The following is an 18,228-nucleotide window of genomic DNA, read 5'->3' on the forward strand; positions in this document are numbered from 1 at the left end:
TTATTTTATTAATAAAAAGGGAATGGGAGGGATGGAACGCCCCAATGTTGGCATTATTATATTTCTTTTTAACGTTTGGTGTTCCTTTAATAAACACCTGCTAAGTCGATAAATAAAACTAAACAAAAGACTAAACTTCAAAAGGTATCCAATACTTGTCTGTTTTCATCTGATTTTTGCGAATATATTTTTCCCAATGGCATAATTTGGCACAGGCTGGCCCCTTCTTCAAACATGTATTACATAGGTAATCAACTGTTTATTTTATAGACAATATCTATTTAATGACATCAACACTGGGTACTGTGTCTATAACATTTTATTTCACCTGCGGCGGACATAGACAAACCAATTTAACTTGTCAAATTTATGGACCATGAGAACTTTCGCTGTTAAATAGTTTCACTGGCTCTTTTTGTAGAGCAATGCTGTGGCCTTGCCAGAGGACGAGTAACAATATAATTCTGTGGACTTGCTGGATGGCAAAGAAAATTCAAAACAGAAGAACAAAGACATAAATACGTGCAGTCAATATATCCTAAACTTCATCTAATTTCACCCTGATATAAAGAACTGCTTTGAAATCTTTCTCACAATGCTATAAATTGATGTAATTTATTATCAAAGCACAAATCTTTTTAAGTTAACTCTCTTATGGAGTTCTTTGTTTTATTGTGTTTATAAGTGCTCTGCCATGTTGTTGTAGTTTATGGTCACTATAAAATGAACACATTTGGATTGTGGTCACTTAAATTAAAAGGAAATGAGTGTATGAGGGAATCTTCTGACGCATCCCGTCTCCCACATTGGTATATAATATCGTAACAATGTTCCAAGACTTGTCTTTATGCAAGTTAAAAAAAAAACAAAAAAACACAACAACGTTTTTATGGTTAGTAAAAAAAAAAAAAAACAACTTACGGTAATGGGATAAAACCTCATAGTAAGACTAATTTTTAACTTGGAGCAACAGCTGAAAATCCTTTCTTTCCTTAGATTTATTTTAAAAAGGGGTACCTCAAATAGTATGTGATTGAACCCATACTATGTGCGTTAAGGCAATGAAGGCTGCTTTTTAAAGGCATGTGGAGCAGAGCTCCCAAGTTTTTGGTGCAAAAAAAAGAAATCAAATCTATTGCTGTCATAAAGCAGCTCTGTCACCTTCTTGCGTCTTTGCAAAAACCAACAATGATGGCTTTGCCACTTGGTGTCTATGCTGTGCAGTGGAACGTGAGATTTACTTATCTGAATCTGTCCCTTACAGCCACCACCATCAGAATCTGCCAGGAGCAGACATTAGCACTGTACTCTTAGCAAGCAGTTTAACCCCATGGTCTCCAAGAGGATGCTCAATTCCTTGCCTCCGTACTTCCACTCAATGTCTGAAGTGCTGAGTAGTCATGAGAAGGGGGAGGGGTGGGTGTAATATACCCATATAGTACAGTAATATTGTGTTTTTTAGATACAGTAAGGATACATCTTGCCAGAACAAAAATGTAAATCAACAAAATGAAAAGTGAAGAAAACAGAACAAAATAAAATAAGGTAATGTGTCTAACTCGCAGGAACAGTGCCAAGAATTCTGTTTTTAAAGAGATGCAGATGGTGCACCTGTAAATTTCTCATCCTACACCAACCATTTGACCCACCACAAAAAAGGAGATACATCCAAAGTGTCAGAACTGGATGGCCCCAAGGAAGCCCATGGTGGATAAAGGAATGTAGCTTCGGTGACTGAAGTGAGTTTAATAACTATAAAGGATTTGGGGGCGGGGCCTGGACAGCATGGCGGCTGGACGTACATCGTGTGAGCTCCGAGCTCAATTCTCGTATTTAGCCTGATTACCACACGCCAGCCAGCCAAAACGCCAAAAACAAGACTCACCTGCTTCTGGACCCAGCCAAGGAACCCCGGGTACGCTGCCCGCGGGTGCACGGCACATCAGACGGAGCTCGTTGGAATGAGCCTAGCACAGACGGGTGGAGCGGCCGACCCCCAGTTCCGTGCGACGCTGGGACCTTCCAAGCTTGCCTTTCAGCCCTGTTCGCCCCCCCCCCCCCCTCTGGACCGGCGGGGGTCATCCCGGTCTACCCTGGCTTGTATCCTGCATAAAAGCAACTTAATCTACTACAGCTACAGCCTAGCAGACACACAAAATGGCGGCACGAAATACCCAGTGGGACTCAGACATCCAGCAATCCGAGGCAGCGCCTCTCACTCCTGCGCAGCTAACACAGGATAGGCTGGATGAAATCTTCGACCGCTTCTGGGCCGCGCTGGAGGCTCGCCAAGCTGCAGCAAGGCAGCGGCATCAAGAGGACGACCAGGAGGCTGAGGGCCGGGTGGTGAGTGCCCCCCCCCCCCCCCCGATCACACACACCTCCAAAGCACAGAAACCCTCCACTAAGGGATCACCCAGGCCGAGGGCTACTAGGGGTAGAGCCCCACGGCATCATCCACACAGACGGAGGATCGCCCGCAGACAGCGGCTACCTACCATCAGGACCTCCGGTCTACCCCGTACAGGGGAAGACTGGGACCCCTGGAGCCCCCATGTCCATGGCAAGAAGATGCTGGCCTGCAGACCGGCCTGGGGCAGGAGGGATGCCCATCAGAGCCACCAGAGCACTGCAGCCTCCTTAACCCCCAGTGCACAGGACGCTCGTTTCCCGCCCTCGGGCATAGGCTGAACACAGGCTTGCTGCCTAAAGCAGTGCCATCACTATGGGACAGACCACAATAGCAGATGCCACTGAAGGGACTCTTATATTCTACCCACACATGCCAACCTGCCTGAGTTCTCCATATGCACACTAACGACGGCTGCCAGATATTGATTTTTATGTTTATGCTTTTCTCATTTATGCTTGCTAGTTTAGTGTTCTATCCAGACCTCTGCTGTATATACTAAAGTGACATATAGATACAGAGCCAGTGGTCTTTAACCTCTATAACTCAACCGGGGATAGGAACAGCTTGTTTCATGTTCAACTTCATGTTGCCAAAAGCGTAGACAAGTATATGATCCTGAGAATACCCTACCTAATCCGTTGCCTATTCAGTTATAAGTTTGCAAAAAATATTACGACTGTACCTGCTATATACGATGTTTTACCCAACTTTCTTAGCATGTGATGCAATTGAATAATCGCAAACACACTCTGATTACATAACTAGGCAGGATTATCAGCCCAGCTGGACCCTTGTCAAAAATGTTCCTACCCTCATGTATCTACTTAACTGTAAAAATGAAAAATTGTGCAAGTCCTTCGGTAGACCCATTGTTACACCTGTTTCGCCAATGCATGAGGAATGCCGTTGGGTTACCTCTCGTGAGCATGTTAATTTTGAAATGCACTGCAAAAAAAAAAATTTAAAATAAAAAATAAAAACTATAAAGGATTTTGGGATACATGACGCTATAGTCGCACAATTTTATTGATGCTAATGACTGCTACAATTTCAGTGTGGCTTAACACAAAGAAAGAGTGGTTGTGAAGTGGTTGTGTCTTTTTGTGCACATCAGAGATAATTGCAGCTTTATAGGCATAATTTTGAAATCCAATAAGAACATTTAAAGAAGCTGCTACAGGTGCCCTTGGGTACTTATTCAGTCTGAAGATGCCGGCAGGTTTTAGGGTCATGAACTGCTTGGGTGGCAACAAAGGCATGGTCGCTGAAGAAATGGGGTAACTCCTTTAGTCATCTGATGCAATGCTGCTCACTTTCAGACTCTATCACTAGTTCGTCATCAAGGCCCTGGGGAGATAGCGCAGCTAAGCGGACAAGGGCACATGTAGGAGTGTGGGGATAGATGCAGGGGAGGGTCTTTGATAGTGGGTGTATCGTGTGGGTGGGGTTAGGGCTATGTGAGCTAGTAGGGGGGAGGTCTTACCTCAGTGCCACTTGGGATTCGGGCCAGTAAACAGCTTCCCGCCCGCCCACCGCGCGTAGGTTTCGTTAGTCACAGCGAGTCGGGGGTATGTCCTTGCCAATTAAGTTTGGTTATGTTAAGGATGATAAGTTCCTCATGTTTACAGGTCTCAGCCTCCCCTGCTTCAAAAGGTTTAACTTTAGGTTGCCTGAGGTCTCATGCCCATCGAGAGTGGATAAGGTCGGCTGATGGCAGGCATTGGAATATGTTTTTATGACGGGGGGGGGGGGAGGTGAGAGGCAGTGGTGTTTAGGAGCCACTGCAGGTTTTCATTGGCAAGGACGGGGGGTTCTCTGTATAGCACTGTATGTTGAGTTGTAGATATATATAAGTTATTTATGATTATTTGTTTCTAACAATTTCGTTACAGAAAGAAGAGTTTAATATATGGAGTAATGGGTGTGTTATACAGTAATTTATTTATGTTATAATAAATGCTGTGGCCTGTTCATCCATACCACGTTGTCTGTCGTTATTGGGGGGAAGGTTGAATGGGGTTAATTATGTTTATGCTTCATCGTAATACCCCACTACGTACATACAAGAGTTTCGGTCCAGAGCTGTAAAACCTATATATTTTTTTGTATATTGGCTTTGAGAAATAAGAGGCGTTTTTGGATTGGTGTCCCTACATGTCTAAAACATCTTTTTCAACAGTCTTGACTCGACCAGTGGACGTTTTTATATCTTTCTTGAGAACTACCAGACACACTTTGTACTGCTGTTGAATCCCCACCATTCCCACCACACTGTTTATAAATAATGGTGGGTCAAATACACCATGAGTCCCTCCAGGGCCGGATTAACATAGGGGCTGATGGAGCTGCAGCTCCAGGCCCAGGCCCAGGCCCATGGAATAGGCCCATTTAAAAAAAAAAAAAAAATGTTTTTGTTTTTTTTTACACATTTTTTTTTTTCAACAGACTACTCTTAGGTTTTCCACCTAACTGCTATTTTACTGGCACAGCTGGTATTTGAGGCTGCCTGTCCAGTACCAGTATTGCAGTAATACCGGCAATTCAAATGCAGTTATTTTTTTAAGTATAAACGGAAATTACTCTGCAATTTCAGCACGGGCCAGTAGGGGTCACTGTGTGTGGAGAGATGCAGGTATAGGAAGTAACAGCATATCCCTCTCTGCCTTTCTTTACTACTCACTAATCTGTGGGGGAGCAGCTACACAGCACAGAGAGTCCACACAGCAGCTCTACAGCTCAAGTCAGTGAGGGATGGGGGAAAGGCAGCATGGAGACATGGGGACACTGAGACACTTGGGGACACTGGAAAATACGGGGGACACTGACACTAGGGGACACTGGGAGAAATGGGTACACTGAGACACATGGGGACACTGAGACATAGAGACATTGGGAGACACTAAGACATTGGGACACTAGGGACACAGTGTCCCCTAGTCTCTTAGTGTCCCCTAGTCTCCCAGTGTCTGTGTCCCCATGTCAGTGTCCCTAGTGTCTCAGTGTCCCCACGGCTCCCAGTTGCTCCATGTCTCCCAGTTGCCCCATGTCTCCCAGTGTCCCTAGTGACTCAGTGTCTCCATGTCTCCCTGTGTCCTCAAGTGTCTCAGTGCCCCATGTCTCCCAGTGTCCCCAAGTGTCTCAGTGTCCCCGGGTCTCTCAGTGACATGGGGACACAGTGAAACATGGGAACACTGGGAGAAATGGGAACACTGAGACACTGGGAGACTAGGGGACTGGGCGACATAGGGACACTTACACTGTGATACATAGGGACACAGAGACTGGGTGACTTCCGAGACTGAGACACTGGGAGACAGGGAGACCCCACTGGGAGCAGTCCATCTATACAGCAGAATCAAACTGTGAGTAGTTTCTTGGTGATTTTACAGAATTTTCTCTTATGTCACTCCTTGTGATTTACATCATGTGATGTCACGCATAACTAATTAATTATACAAATGTATAAGGCTGGTATTTTTTTCCAAGAAAGGTGGCAACCCTAACTACTCTTCACATACTCTTGCTTAAAGGAACACTAAAGGGTCAGGAACACAATCATGTATTTCTAACCTTATTATGTTAAAACCACTATTTAGCCCCCTCCCCCTCCCCCCTGGCCCCCTCTTGCCTCCCTAAATATAGTAAACTCTTACTTGTATTCAAGTCTGCAGCTGCTGGCTCTGTCCCTGTCTGCCTCTGAACTGACTGTCTGCTGACATCATCATAAGTGGTGGTTTGAGCAAATTACAATGCTTCCCCATAGCATTGGCTGAGACTGTAAACTAGGTAGATCAGGGTCAGAGCCAGCACAAGTCAAACATAGCCCTGGCCAATCAGCATCTCATCATGAAGATAAATTGATTCAATGCATCTCTATGAGGAAAGTTCTGCATGCAGAGGGTGGAGACACTGAATGGCAGTGAAGCACACTAGGCAGTACTGCCCCAGGAGGCACCTCTAGCAGCCATCTAAGGAGTGGATATCAGAGTTATTTTCTCTGAAAAGACAGTGTTTACTGCAAAAAACCTGGAGGGAATGATTCTACTTACCAGAACAAATACAATAAGCTGTAGTTGTTCTGGTGACTATAGTGTCCCTTTAAATTTGGAAGTTTAAGAGGGATGCATGGGAATAACACCTGTGTGGACTGGCTGACAATAAAATTAGTTTAGATAATGCAGACTTTGGTCTCTCTAACACTGTGGCATGTCCCCTTTCTTCTACACTCACTACATCCACATTTTCTCTGTCCCAGACTATATACCAGGAGAAGGTAAGGAGACAAGTGGACATGTGAGTGCAAGGGGACAGACCTTAGAAAGCATGGAGTAGGCACATCATTTGATGCATTTATGTTAAGCTCAGGGTGCTGCCTGCATAGTATGCCCTTAGTTGGACAGCCTGCATGATTGGCAGGCAGCCTGACATGCTTTCATGCCAGGCTGGCCTTCCAATTCTTTGGACAAACATGCCCCCTTTTTGGGCATATTCACGCCGTTTGGCAGTTCTAATCACGTGATTCGCGCCAGTGGCACACTCTTTTACCCTGCACATTGACTTCCTACTTCACTGGACTAGAGAGAGATTAGCATAGAGTATGTGTTTTCGTATAGCTGCATCCTTTGAGTTTCCCTCCAACACCATCTCCATCAGATACATGATGCTTGGGAGGTATGGTTGTTTGTGTTTTTGGTCGATAAGATTCTGTAAATAGGCCCATCATAATTGTCAGCACCAGGCCCACTGGGCTCTTAATCTGGCCCTGAGTCCCTCTGAGTGATTTCTTGCTGATTAAACCAGCAACTCCAAGCCTTGTCAGTAGCTTTGAATAAACGAGGGCACTGAAAAACTCTGCCCCCAGCACAAAGTTTTCTAAATTTGTTATTCTAGCTGCTGTTGGACTACATTTCCCATAGTTATCTACAGCCATCAAAGCATAAGAATCCAAGATGGACATCCCCAGTTTAACCACTTTTAAAGGAAAAATATCAAATGCATCTTCCATTATCTCTGTAAAACAGCATATTTTTAGATAAACCCAATCAGGAACCATCTGTAGTCATCTTGCTCCACAGCACTGTGGCCTGCTGCTATAATTTCCCGATACAGTCCAGACATACCGATATCTACAAAGATATGTACCTAAAGGAAAGCTTTAAATTCTTTCAGCTATTAAATCAATTTCAGAATTTAATTAATGCAGACAGAATGTTGCACATGCTATAAAAACATAGATGAACGAATGCTATACAGACAGCACTTAATTAAAAAAAAAAAAAGCAAAAAACAAAAACCCCTACAAAATAAATAAATACATTTGGTGATCAAATAAGAGGTACCATGTTTGTAGTACTTAAAAGGCACTTTCAACTCTGGAAATGTTAATGAGGTTTAATGCTTACATCAGGTAAAACAAAGTCAGCGATTTAGCTAAACATTGAGGAGCGAGAGCAACATTGACCCTTTAATTTTAAAGGTCCTCACTTCATTGAAAGGTAAAGGATCACAGAAAGATATTTGACCTCACATTAACAATTCACTCATTCAGTAGCTGCTGAGGCAAAACAGAGGCAGCTAATTTGAAAGTTATTTTTCTTAACAGCTAATTAAAGCCTGATACATTTGAGGGGTTGAGTGGGGAATTGTTTTACTTTGAAAAGTTGAGGACGATAGGCACAATTTTATGTCTTAGTATACTTACCACGAGAAGGAGAAAATGAGAATAGCTTGCATGGTTCACACTTTGAATATCTGATAAAATGTAACACATATAAATGCGAGCCAAACACGTTCATGCATTACGGGTACACGAGTGGTTTACCATTGCAAGACTCAAACAACTGTGAATGATTATATGGGCCACAATAAAAAATCACCTGCATCTTAAATGCTGAATACTAGCCAACGCCTGGTGAATTGCTGTTCATTTTGCTTGTACAGACTTAGTAGCTCTTTGGATTGTGTCACTGGGAATTTATTTGATTGTTTTCTCAAGCTCCAGAAAACCCATGCTTAGTTAGGGTCATAATAGTCTTCTATCAGGAGTTAAATTTGGTCTGTAGAAGTAAAGAAGCTCATGGAAGGATTTTGGGCAAACACAGTGTCTAATGTTACAATGACATGCTGGTCATGCCAAAGGCTCAAAACTGGCCACGAGAGGACTCTGTAATACTGACATACTCCCATTAGAAAGAATATTGACAACATCTCAAGGATTTAACTACAGATCGTATATTGCCTAATCTAGTCTTCACAGCCGACCAGCTTCCCAGGATTCAAGACTATTTTTTTAAAAGAGATTGTGATACTTATTGGAATCCCCCATGGATTGATGTGTGACCTAAATATCACTATATCACTAATAGGCAGGTATCTTGGTTCGATTGTAGTTGAGTTTCTGTGGCCATTGTTGCAATGAGACATTGGGGATGTTGATTATTTCCAATCCTTGACCTAAAATTCCAGTGAGTTTCTTCACTGACCCCACCAAGATCTGCATCCTGCTGCCAGGACCGTTATTTTACTTCTGCGGAGATTATTGAACAATATAGCATAGCAGCTGGATGGTCACACATTAACACACACTAAATTACAAAACACAACAAAATTATCAAATACAAAACAGCCATTGCTTATGGAATGCGATATAGAACTATTTACCTGAAAGTTAGGAGGTATGATGGTTTTCCCAGCAGGAATTTGGAGGACAATGTTCTCCCCCTCAAACAGCCAAAGGTCCCACCTGGATTGATTAATGAGCAGGGCCCATGGAAGAAGTTCAATAAGTAACGTCTTCAGATGAGGCTTCCAAAGAGAAAGTTTCACCCGCATTGGACTATCCCACTGCGCTAAATGCTCGCCACTGCCGGATAAATGGGGGTAAAGCACATAGAAAAATATATTTTTACTGCAATATACTTAGAAACAAGTAACATTAAAATAAACACTTCACACCTATTAGCATGATAGAGTTTGTTAGTAAAAAAAATAAAGAAAGAAAGAATACGTGTTACTTTAAAATGGCAATCTGAAAATATAACATTATTTATTGTCACACTTCCTTGAATTCTTTAAAGCAATTTTAAGGACAAAATCTTTATGAAATACTCATGATGCTGTGTTGGAATTTCACAATGCAGCATTGTGACTACCTTGGCCACCAGCCCCGCAGCGGCAATGTAACTGTACATATTATGCAAAGACTCCAGATAGTGATAGAGCTGTTGTAATAAATGTGCCTATTCTGTGTGCTTTTCCAGGTTGATTGAAAGTATAATTACAGGTCCCCTTAAAGGACCACTCTAGGCACCCAGACCACTTCAGCTTAATGAGGTGGTCTGGGTGCCAGGTCCCTCTAGGATTAACCCTTTTTTTTATAAACATAGCAGTTTCAGAGAAACTGCTATGTTTATACTGCGGGTTAATCCAGCCTCCTAAACCTCTAGTGGCTGTCTCACTGACAGCCGCTAGAGGCGCTTGCGTGATTCTCACTGTGAAAATCACAGTGAGAGCACGCAAGCATCCATAGGAAAGCATTGTAAATGCTTTCCTATGCGACCGGCTGAATGCGAGCGCGGCTCCTGCCGCGCATGCGCATTCAGCCGATGACGTCGCAAGGAAGAAGGAGAGGAGGAGGAAAGCTCCCCGCCCGGCGCTGGAGAAAGAGGTAAGTTTAACCCCTTCCTCCCCCCAGAGCCCGGCGGGAGTGGGTCCCTGAGGGTGGGGGCACCCTCAGGGCACTCTAGTGCCAGGAAAACGAGTATGTTTTCCTGGCACTAGAGTGGTCCTTTAAGAGAGGGCACAATGGACCGAACAGGAGATTACATATATACAATATAATTAGACAAAACATCTTTTTATTCTTTCATTTTAATTTTATATAGCAAGAAAGGTATAATATTGTAAAAAATATATTTTCTTATTTACTGACGCTAGTTCTAGAGTGATGATGGATTCCTGTTTCTCTTCCTACTTTTTATTCGGTATGTCAGCAACGATGTGCGAAAATCACCTGAATTATTACACCCCTCTGATTCATACGTATAGTGTGAGTTGCTTGAGGCGACTTTGTTGTAATATCACGCATAATAGCCTTGCGCACAGGTGGATGAATATTGCAGTAATTTCTGTTCTAGCCTTGTCAAACTCTGCCAAAATGGTCTCTCATCTAATTTATGTTTCAAATATTTAAATAATATACAAATGGCAGAGTTAATGTAAAGGGTCACTCTAGGAACCCAAACCACTTCAGCTGGAGGGGGGTGTCTGATCTTCTTGGTTAGACAGATTCATTTGGTCCAGGATATGCTTGATTTAGGAATGAGCGTGCCAGTAGCTGCAGCCAGGCCCACAAAACAATGCATTTAAAGAGACTTTAAATGTATTTATTTTCTAAACGAATTTTTATTGATGTTTTTAAAGAATAAGTTACAAAACGCAGTACATGACAAAGAGTCAATCAAAATATTACAAGGTATTACAGAATCCATTATCTTTTTAACATTTTCATTTAGCAATGAAAATTTAAATATATTACTCACATATTGTCTAGGCCACTGTACATCAATGTAACATTAACGGTAAGAATCAACCAGTTACTTGCACTGCTGAGAGGTAAGTGAGCAGTACTTACTGTTCAGTAAATAAGATGAAGTGAAGCTAAAGCTCACAGAAATATAAGAGAGAACAGTGGTGTGTGTGTGTATATATATATATATATCCAGACATCAACTTACCCTTCTGTATCCTTTTTATTATATGGCCAAACAGGCTGAGGGCTGCTATCACCTACATAGAACTCTGAAATTATGTGATTTGCAGAATACCCACTATGTGCTTTTGTTGCGATCTGCTTGATAAGAGAGGTTGAGATGGGGACAGCACATTGTGAAGGGTCATCTTCCTCCCTGAAAAACAGCAGCAGAATGCATTGTTACCAAAGCAACGAGGGGAAAATCCATTTAATGTTGTACCTTGCTTGCTATGATGTTTTCAATTACGTATGTTCATGTATGTGTACAGACCTGTACTTAAAGCCAATACGTAAATCATGTCTCCTTAATGTTACATTTAGAAGGATTTGCATAAAAAAATAAAAACGTCCCCTGTAACATGCACTCAAATATTCCTTGCACCATAAGTGGTTTGTGCTTAGAGAGCCCTTCAGTTCAGTTTTAATTTTGCATTTCCAGTGATGAAAAATTACTTTAACAATACTTACTATGTGTATTTTCTTCTCTGGAGCAGACAGCTGCTCATTCCCACAGAAAAGTAAATGCTTGTGACAGAAGTTCCCTTGCCACGGACATTTGGAGAGGCTTGAAGGCCAGTCTCCTGCCCACGGACTATGGGCCTAGTCCTCAGAGCCCATAAAAGGGGCTATGTTATTGTGGGAAGGTTATGAGGGCCCAGGCACTTACTGTGCTTCCCAGCCAGACTTGAGAATCTCTGGGGATCACCTGGACTTGTTTCACACCATGATGCCTGACCGGGAGATACCCTGAAACACTCTGGAACTGTTCCTTGGATTGAGACTGCACGAGATCCGGTAAATCTTAAAACTGGTATCGCCTCGGCCCCTGACCTCCAAACAGATTGAAGGGGAAGTTGGGCAGGCAAGAGGCATTGGAGTATACCTGAGACTTAAGTGCCCTGCCTTTCACAGGGGTGGAGTAACCCCTTTTGTGAGGATGGGACTAAGTTACACGCCTGGAATTCCTCACCAGATCAGAGGATAGCTGCAGCACTGTAACAATTTTGCACGTATTAACTTGGGTATGTATTCTTCAATTAAGGTGCTCTTTGGATAGTGAGGGTGCTTGATGAGCTTTCCAGGGATATGTATTGTGTGGGGATATGGTCCAGAGAAAGGGGGTTCTAGTGATAATATATTTAAGTCCCAAATAGGGTGGTACCAGAGAAGGACAAATGTACTGTACATAGCTTTGTATAAAAGGCCATCTGCAAAGGAGAGTCAACATTGCTAAGTATAAATAGCTGTATGCTGTGCAATAAATATCATTATACCTCCTGCATTCAGACTCATCTGCTGTGTGGGGGGAAAGCTATAATCTCTGCTTTACAGGAGAGAAGGTCTACTGAACCTGGTCCGGGGGAAGAGGACCTCAGAGACTACAGTCAAGCTTTGTGACTGGGTCTGTAGTGGTCCTGAGTCCCTGGTAGCAGCTAGGAATCTGATCTGGCGGAGGTACTCAGGCGGAGTACGGGAGCTCCGTCACAATGCTACTGTAGCTCTTACTATAGTAAGCAAAAAACACACTTTATGCGTACGAGGCGTCATTGCTCCCTCGTGTGCTGAGCATCTGCTGGGAAGGGGCATCAAAGTGCATGTGCGCCCAGGTATTCCTTCCATAGTGCTATATGTACATGTGCTATGGGGCTTAACTTAATTCCCATAGCTCCATTTGTGCCTGGATAGCCAGACACATACAGGGCTATTGACACAACTGAGAATTCTAAGTGAACTTTAAATTTAAGGCCAGAGTAGCCGACCTGAAAGCATAGCTGACTCACAGAATTTTTCCAGTTTGACTCTTTTGGTCTTATATTTGAAATTTCGTCATGAATTCTCAATTTAGAGAATAACCCTGATAGTTTAAAAAAAGCATGTAGATTGTGGGGTTTATTTTTGGGGTGTTACATTGCTGTGTTATGGTCACCGCTGGTGGTACGCTGACAGCTAAGTTGCAAACATTAATTCAAAATAACAGATATTTTGTATTTCTCAAACTGTTATTTTTGATCTAAATTTTACTACACTCACTCTTTCTCAATAAAGGTCTAATTTTCATAATTTTTGCTGAATACGTACGTACCTTTCTGCTAAGGGTGCTAAACTGACTCTGTATAAGAGAATGCTCTTTATGAATACCTAAAACACCTCATTCTGAGAGAGGTGCAAAATTATTGTTGTAAAAAATATCCTCTTCTCTCTGCTGATACAGTGAAACCAATTCACAAAGAGCATGCAGCAAAATACAAGAACATGTTTGCACTTTAATTAAAACTAAAGAAATAAATTAGCAAAAGATAATCGTGTTGGAGAGATACCTCGCTTGAAATGTCAGGTGATGGGTTATGTCTGGCTCTATGTTATCGAGTGTTTTTTCCAATCCTTTTCCTGGAACCATTTGTGTTTCAGTTAACCCAAGGCTTCTTTTCTCTAAATGTATGATAATGGAATCAGAGAGATGGCTCCTCGTGATAAACAGAGGGCTGAACATGATCTAAAAAACACAAAAGTACAGAATGACATTAACTCTCGGCTCTTTACAGCTGTCTGCTGTTATAAATCTGCAACTTTCTAGGTCAGCATGACCTTCCTTTTATCCACTTTGTGAGGGGTCAGTTCCAATACGCAATTTACAGCCAGGAGGGGAAGCACTTACCATTCTCTGCTGAACTTGAGAATTGGGCTCCAGAGTTAGAATAGTACACCACACGTACATAATGGATGGGTTGGACGATGGAACCTGTGGGGGAAACAGTAGATATTTATTAAATTACCTTATTTCCCTTTCTAGTCTAATATTTCCCTTTTAGACTACTTTTATACTTATTTAGGGTAACTTCACAAGTCTTACAGTACTAGCTGGTGTTATGGATAGACTGCAGCTTACAAATAGTCACTTGGCAAACTGTGGCACAACATCGCGGTATCCTCTGGAGCTCTATTGGTTATAATAATTAGTTTATTACGCAGGCATCAACAGTATTCTATTGATTGCTGTGATTTTAGATCAAAGTGTATATTATTTTTTTTTTTTAGTAAATTACAGCTGCGCTGGGGTATTCGTGTCGATGGACGGACGCATATGCTTCTGATAACTTGATAATCTTATAACTTTTCAATAGCAAGTCAAATTTGTCTCCATTATAATAAAATCTTAAAATGGATACAGATATGTGTAAATAATAACACTAATCATTTTAAAGCATATTACATTTGTCTACATTTTAATATAAAATCTTAACGTTTGCACGCATGGCCAGAAAATAGATCATTTCTAAGTTGCTGATAAAGTTTTAACGCACTCAATTTGCATTCTAAAAATGGACTGAGATGGTCATATGCACACCATACGCACACCACAACGCACACAATATGCACACTTCATACCGCACCGACACTACACAAGTTTCACTGACCACATTCTTCACCTTAAACAACCAAATGAAAATCCTAGGAGAGAGTGGAATTTATTTTGTCAAGCGAGGTTTTTTTTTTCTTTTTTCAAGCGCAGGAAATCCATGTCTAACAACTGTAAACCGAACAGATGTATGATATCTACACCACATAATCAAAGAACAAGGGTTTTGCCAACTTCTAAACAAGCCAGGAACACAGGGTGTGTAAATTAGAGCAACGTTCAACCATTCTCTCATATACAAGCTGCATGCTGGGTCTCAGTAGCCTGTCATGTAATGTGATCAAGACATATCACTACTGCGGCCCACAGTGATCTGACTATTCTACTCCATAATAGCACTTTTCTGATCACACACACTAAACATTTGGAAGAAACCTTTCAACCTAAATGTCAGCAGGAATCACAGTGTATATAAATAATGTATATATATATAGCTGTGCCCAACTGTAGCGAATGTTTAAACAAGTCTCACAAGTCATTAAAAAAATAAATAATGAGGAGCGCAATTTTGAGTCCCCGAAGAGTCAGAAATCAGAGCATCATAAATGTGTTGCTTTAAGGCAGGAATTGTGAGCTATATTGAGTACTCAATCTTAAGTTTCCCAGGATAACAGATTATTTGAGCTCCAAAAATTATATTTTCACATAGAAAAGGGGTATAAGTAAAACAGTAAAAACGATGCTAATTGTGTTCACTATTAAGATTGGAGAACTGACTAATAGCAAAAGCAATTTAACAAAATCCACTGGCAGAACACAATCACTCTGCTTGTTGAACCTAGCCCTCTTTTCTTGTTCCTCAACGTTCTGACTTGGGAAAACGAATGTTTTTAGAGAGCAGTGAGAAATGTGCGTGTGCAACACTGCTTGCTAATTGCACACAGAGGCTAATCCTGCCATCAGGGAGGCAAAACTTGAAGAAGACCAAGTGAAGGATGTATAGACTATATCATGCAAAGGCCTGTACTGCGGTCATGTTTCCCTAATTGAATCCATGATGTCTGCACACAGAGGTGGATATAACAAATCTATTGCCCTGAGTTCTGCAATTGTGATGGATGACCCTGACACAGAGATCTCTTCTCAATACCTGAATGATCATGCTGTGCTCAGTAACATCAGATGGTAGGCAAACATCTCGAGACCAATCTTCATCATCTTTTGCCTTCACACACAACTCTGACAGCTCACCGTCTTCGAGGATATAGGAAGGCAGCTTCTGTTTGGCTGCTAAGCAGTTGAAATGTTCCCGAACTACAGTTTGGCCATCCTGTCCCATGTAATGTTGTACCACCTTCAGCTCAATGCTCTCTGATAGGTAGCTGCAAATAATCTGCCTTCCACAGATTGTCACCTAGATGAAACAAAGAAAATGCCATAAACAATGTATCAATGGTTTGGTTATAAACAGGGAATGTTCTTCATGTTGCACTAGTAATGGTACAAGCATGCTTGATCACTTTTTTGAGTTCTTTATTTCTGAAACAATCTTATCAATTACCAGAGTTATTGACAAATGTTTCTGAGTTGCTGTCTCATATTTTTAGAGTTATACAAAATTGTATAAATTGTATTCTATTGCGCTATGTACACCCTCTAGGTCACGCGTTGTGATTCGAACTGGGAGAGCCTGAAATAGAAAGAGCAACCTTAGAAGGACATTCATTTTTATGCTATGCATTGTAGAGATCCAAGAGATTGGTTTCTCCCCTCCCCCTCACCCCCCCCCCCCCCCCCCATGACTCCAGGTCTCTATTAAATTTGCAGAACATGACAGTATAGTTTGCTGTAAATAAGGCTTTTGGGTCGTTTAATCTGGATGACCAAATTCTGAAATGAGAATTTGATCTGCAACTTATATGTTTATTTAAGTATATCCATAACGACACTAAATTCAGGACATCAATGCATATGCTGCTATTTTGAAACTTTTGCCTCCCACCTCAATCCCCTTTATCGAGTGGTTCTCCGAAGTGAAGGAGGGTCTTCAAGGAGAGAACAAATAGTAGAGGGGATAGTGAGCACCTCTGCTGGCGCTCAGGAGATAAAACTCTACAAAGGGGGGTGGACCCCAAATCCTAAAGAAGTCAATCAAAAATGGCCACTGTTGAAAGCCTTCTCAGCATCCAAAGAGAGTAGCTGAGAGAACACTTTTGTCTTCACGATTCTCCAAAGGTTAATTACTTACTCTTCTAGTGTTCTCGTATAGTTGTCTGTGAGATATAAATCCTTCCTGATCTGGGTGTATTAATTTTCGCAGTAATGGATTAAGTTGGGTGATCAGCACCTTTGCGAACATTTTGGCATCAGTGTTAATTAACGAGATGAGTCTATAGTTACTTACCATAGTATCAGCTCACCCCTCCTTTGGTAGTAATATTTTATTAGCTAGTGTCATCTCAGGGGATAGAGAGTCACATCTTATTGCTCCATTAAACACTGATCACTAAAAACTTTATAATAAGAGCTTTCAAAGCCATCTGAGCCAGGGGCCTTGTCCTCCTTTATTCACAATTGTTTTTGTGATCTAGGAGTGCGATCTGTTTTATGTCTGGATTCTGCTTTTCTGAGCTTAGAGGTCTTAAGGATCTGTGTAGCGGACCCCGGGTAACCTGACTGGTTGCCTCTGCTAGTCTCCTTCTTCAAACGCTCAGGAACCACTCAGAATAATCCGAGACCCATTTCCCCCCAGTAACTGGACGAGACACAGCTCTGGGAGTACAACACAATTTTATTGCCACACATGGCTTTTATGCAAGGGGTCTTCAACACACACAAACAGGGGTTGTATCCCAGGCTCCTCTATACTTGGGGGGTCGCTGTTCCTTTGTCTCCCAAATATGGAAAGTCTGCCACTCAGACGAGGGGTCTCCTGCACAGGAAGACAGGGGGATCTTCATCCCATGAGCCTCTGTGTCTGGGAGTCAAGGTGCAGGAAAAGAGACTGTCCCTTTGTCTCCCAGGCACATAAAAGCCCGCCAAACTAGCCAGTGCCCCAAAAGTGTCCCCACCAACCTCAGGTGACCTCACAATGGCATATTCTCCGATCAACCTCAGTTCGCGGGGTTCCTGTGCTGAAACCTGCAATGGAAGTGTCTCCTTTCGGGGTATGAATGGTTGGTGTTCGTCTATACAAAATGGCCGCCACCCAGGGGAGCACTCAATAATTACTTCCCTTGCGGTTTCACACTTATGTTGCCAGTGTGAACGTTGTGGCTTCACACTTATGTTGCAAGTGCAAACGTTCTAGATAATTGGTGGGAGCCTTCCAATGGGGCACTGGGGTGGTCCCCGTTTGGGAGACAAATTGGATTTACTTTTGGATCAACATATTATTATTATTTGTATTATTATTATTGCGATTTATATAGCGCCAACAGATTACGTAGCACTTAACAATATTATTAGAGGGGGGATTTGACTATAAATAGGACAATTACAAGAAAACTTACAGACACGAAGGGTTGGAGAGGGCCCTGCTCAAACGAGCTTATTCTATAGGAGGTGGGGTATAAAAACACATTAGGACAGGGAATAGAAGTCAAATTAGGTGGGAGTGGAGCTGAGCATTATTAACAATTATTATTGTTAATAATGCATAAAGTAGGGGCCCCATGTATTGTGCGTACGCCACTGATCAGAAAT

The 18,228-nt window shown here is 42.1% G+C and overlaps 1 protein-coding gene across 1 annotated transcript in view; it reads right to left on the bottom strand.

Annotated features, from left to right (window-relative positions):
- Positions 1 to 18,228, bottom strand: part of VPS13B (vacuolar protein sorting 13 homolog B) — an 843,188-nt gene that overhangs the window by 59,556 nt on the left and 765,404 nt on the right. The window contains exons 45-49 of the mRNA XM_063451210.1: positions 15,674 to 15,937; positions 13,822 to 13,905; positions 13,484 to 13,659; positions 11,149 to 11,319; positions 9,074 to 9,275 (exon numbers count right to left, since the gene is read on the bottom strand). Of these exons, the coding sequence (XP_063307280.1) occupies positions 9,074 to 9,275; positions 11,149 to 11,319; positions 13,484 to 13,659; positions 13,822 to 13,905; positions 15,674 to 15,937 (897 nt within the window). The remainder of the gene's footprint in view (positions 1 to 9,073; positions 9,276 to 11,148; positions 11,320 to 13,483; positions 13,660 to 13,821; positions 13,906 to 15,673; positions 15,938 to 18,228) is intronic.

The sequence above is a fragment of the Pelobates fuscus genome, chromosome 4 (genome assembly GCF_036172605.1).
Source record: "Pelobates fuscus isolate aPelFus1 chromosome 4, aPelFus1.pri, whole genome shotgun sequence".
In the NCBI taxonomy this organism is placed as follows: domain Eukaryota; kingdom Metazoa; phylum Chordata; class Amphibia; order Anura; family Pelobatidae; genus Pelobates; species Pelobates fuscus.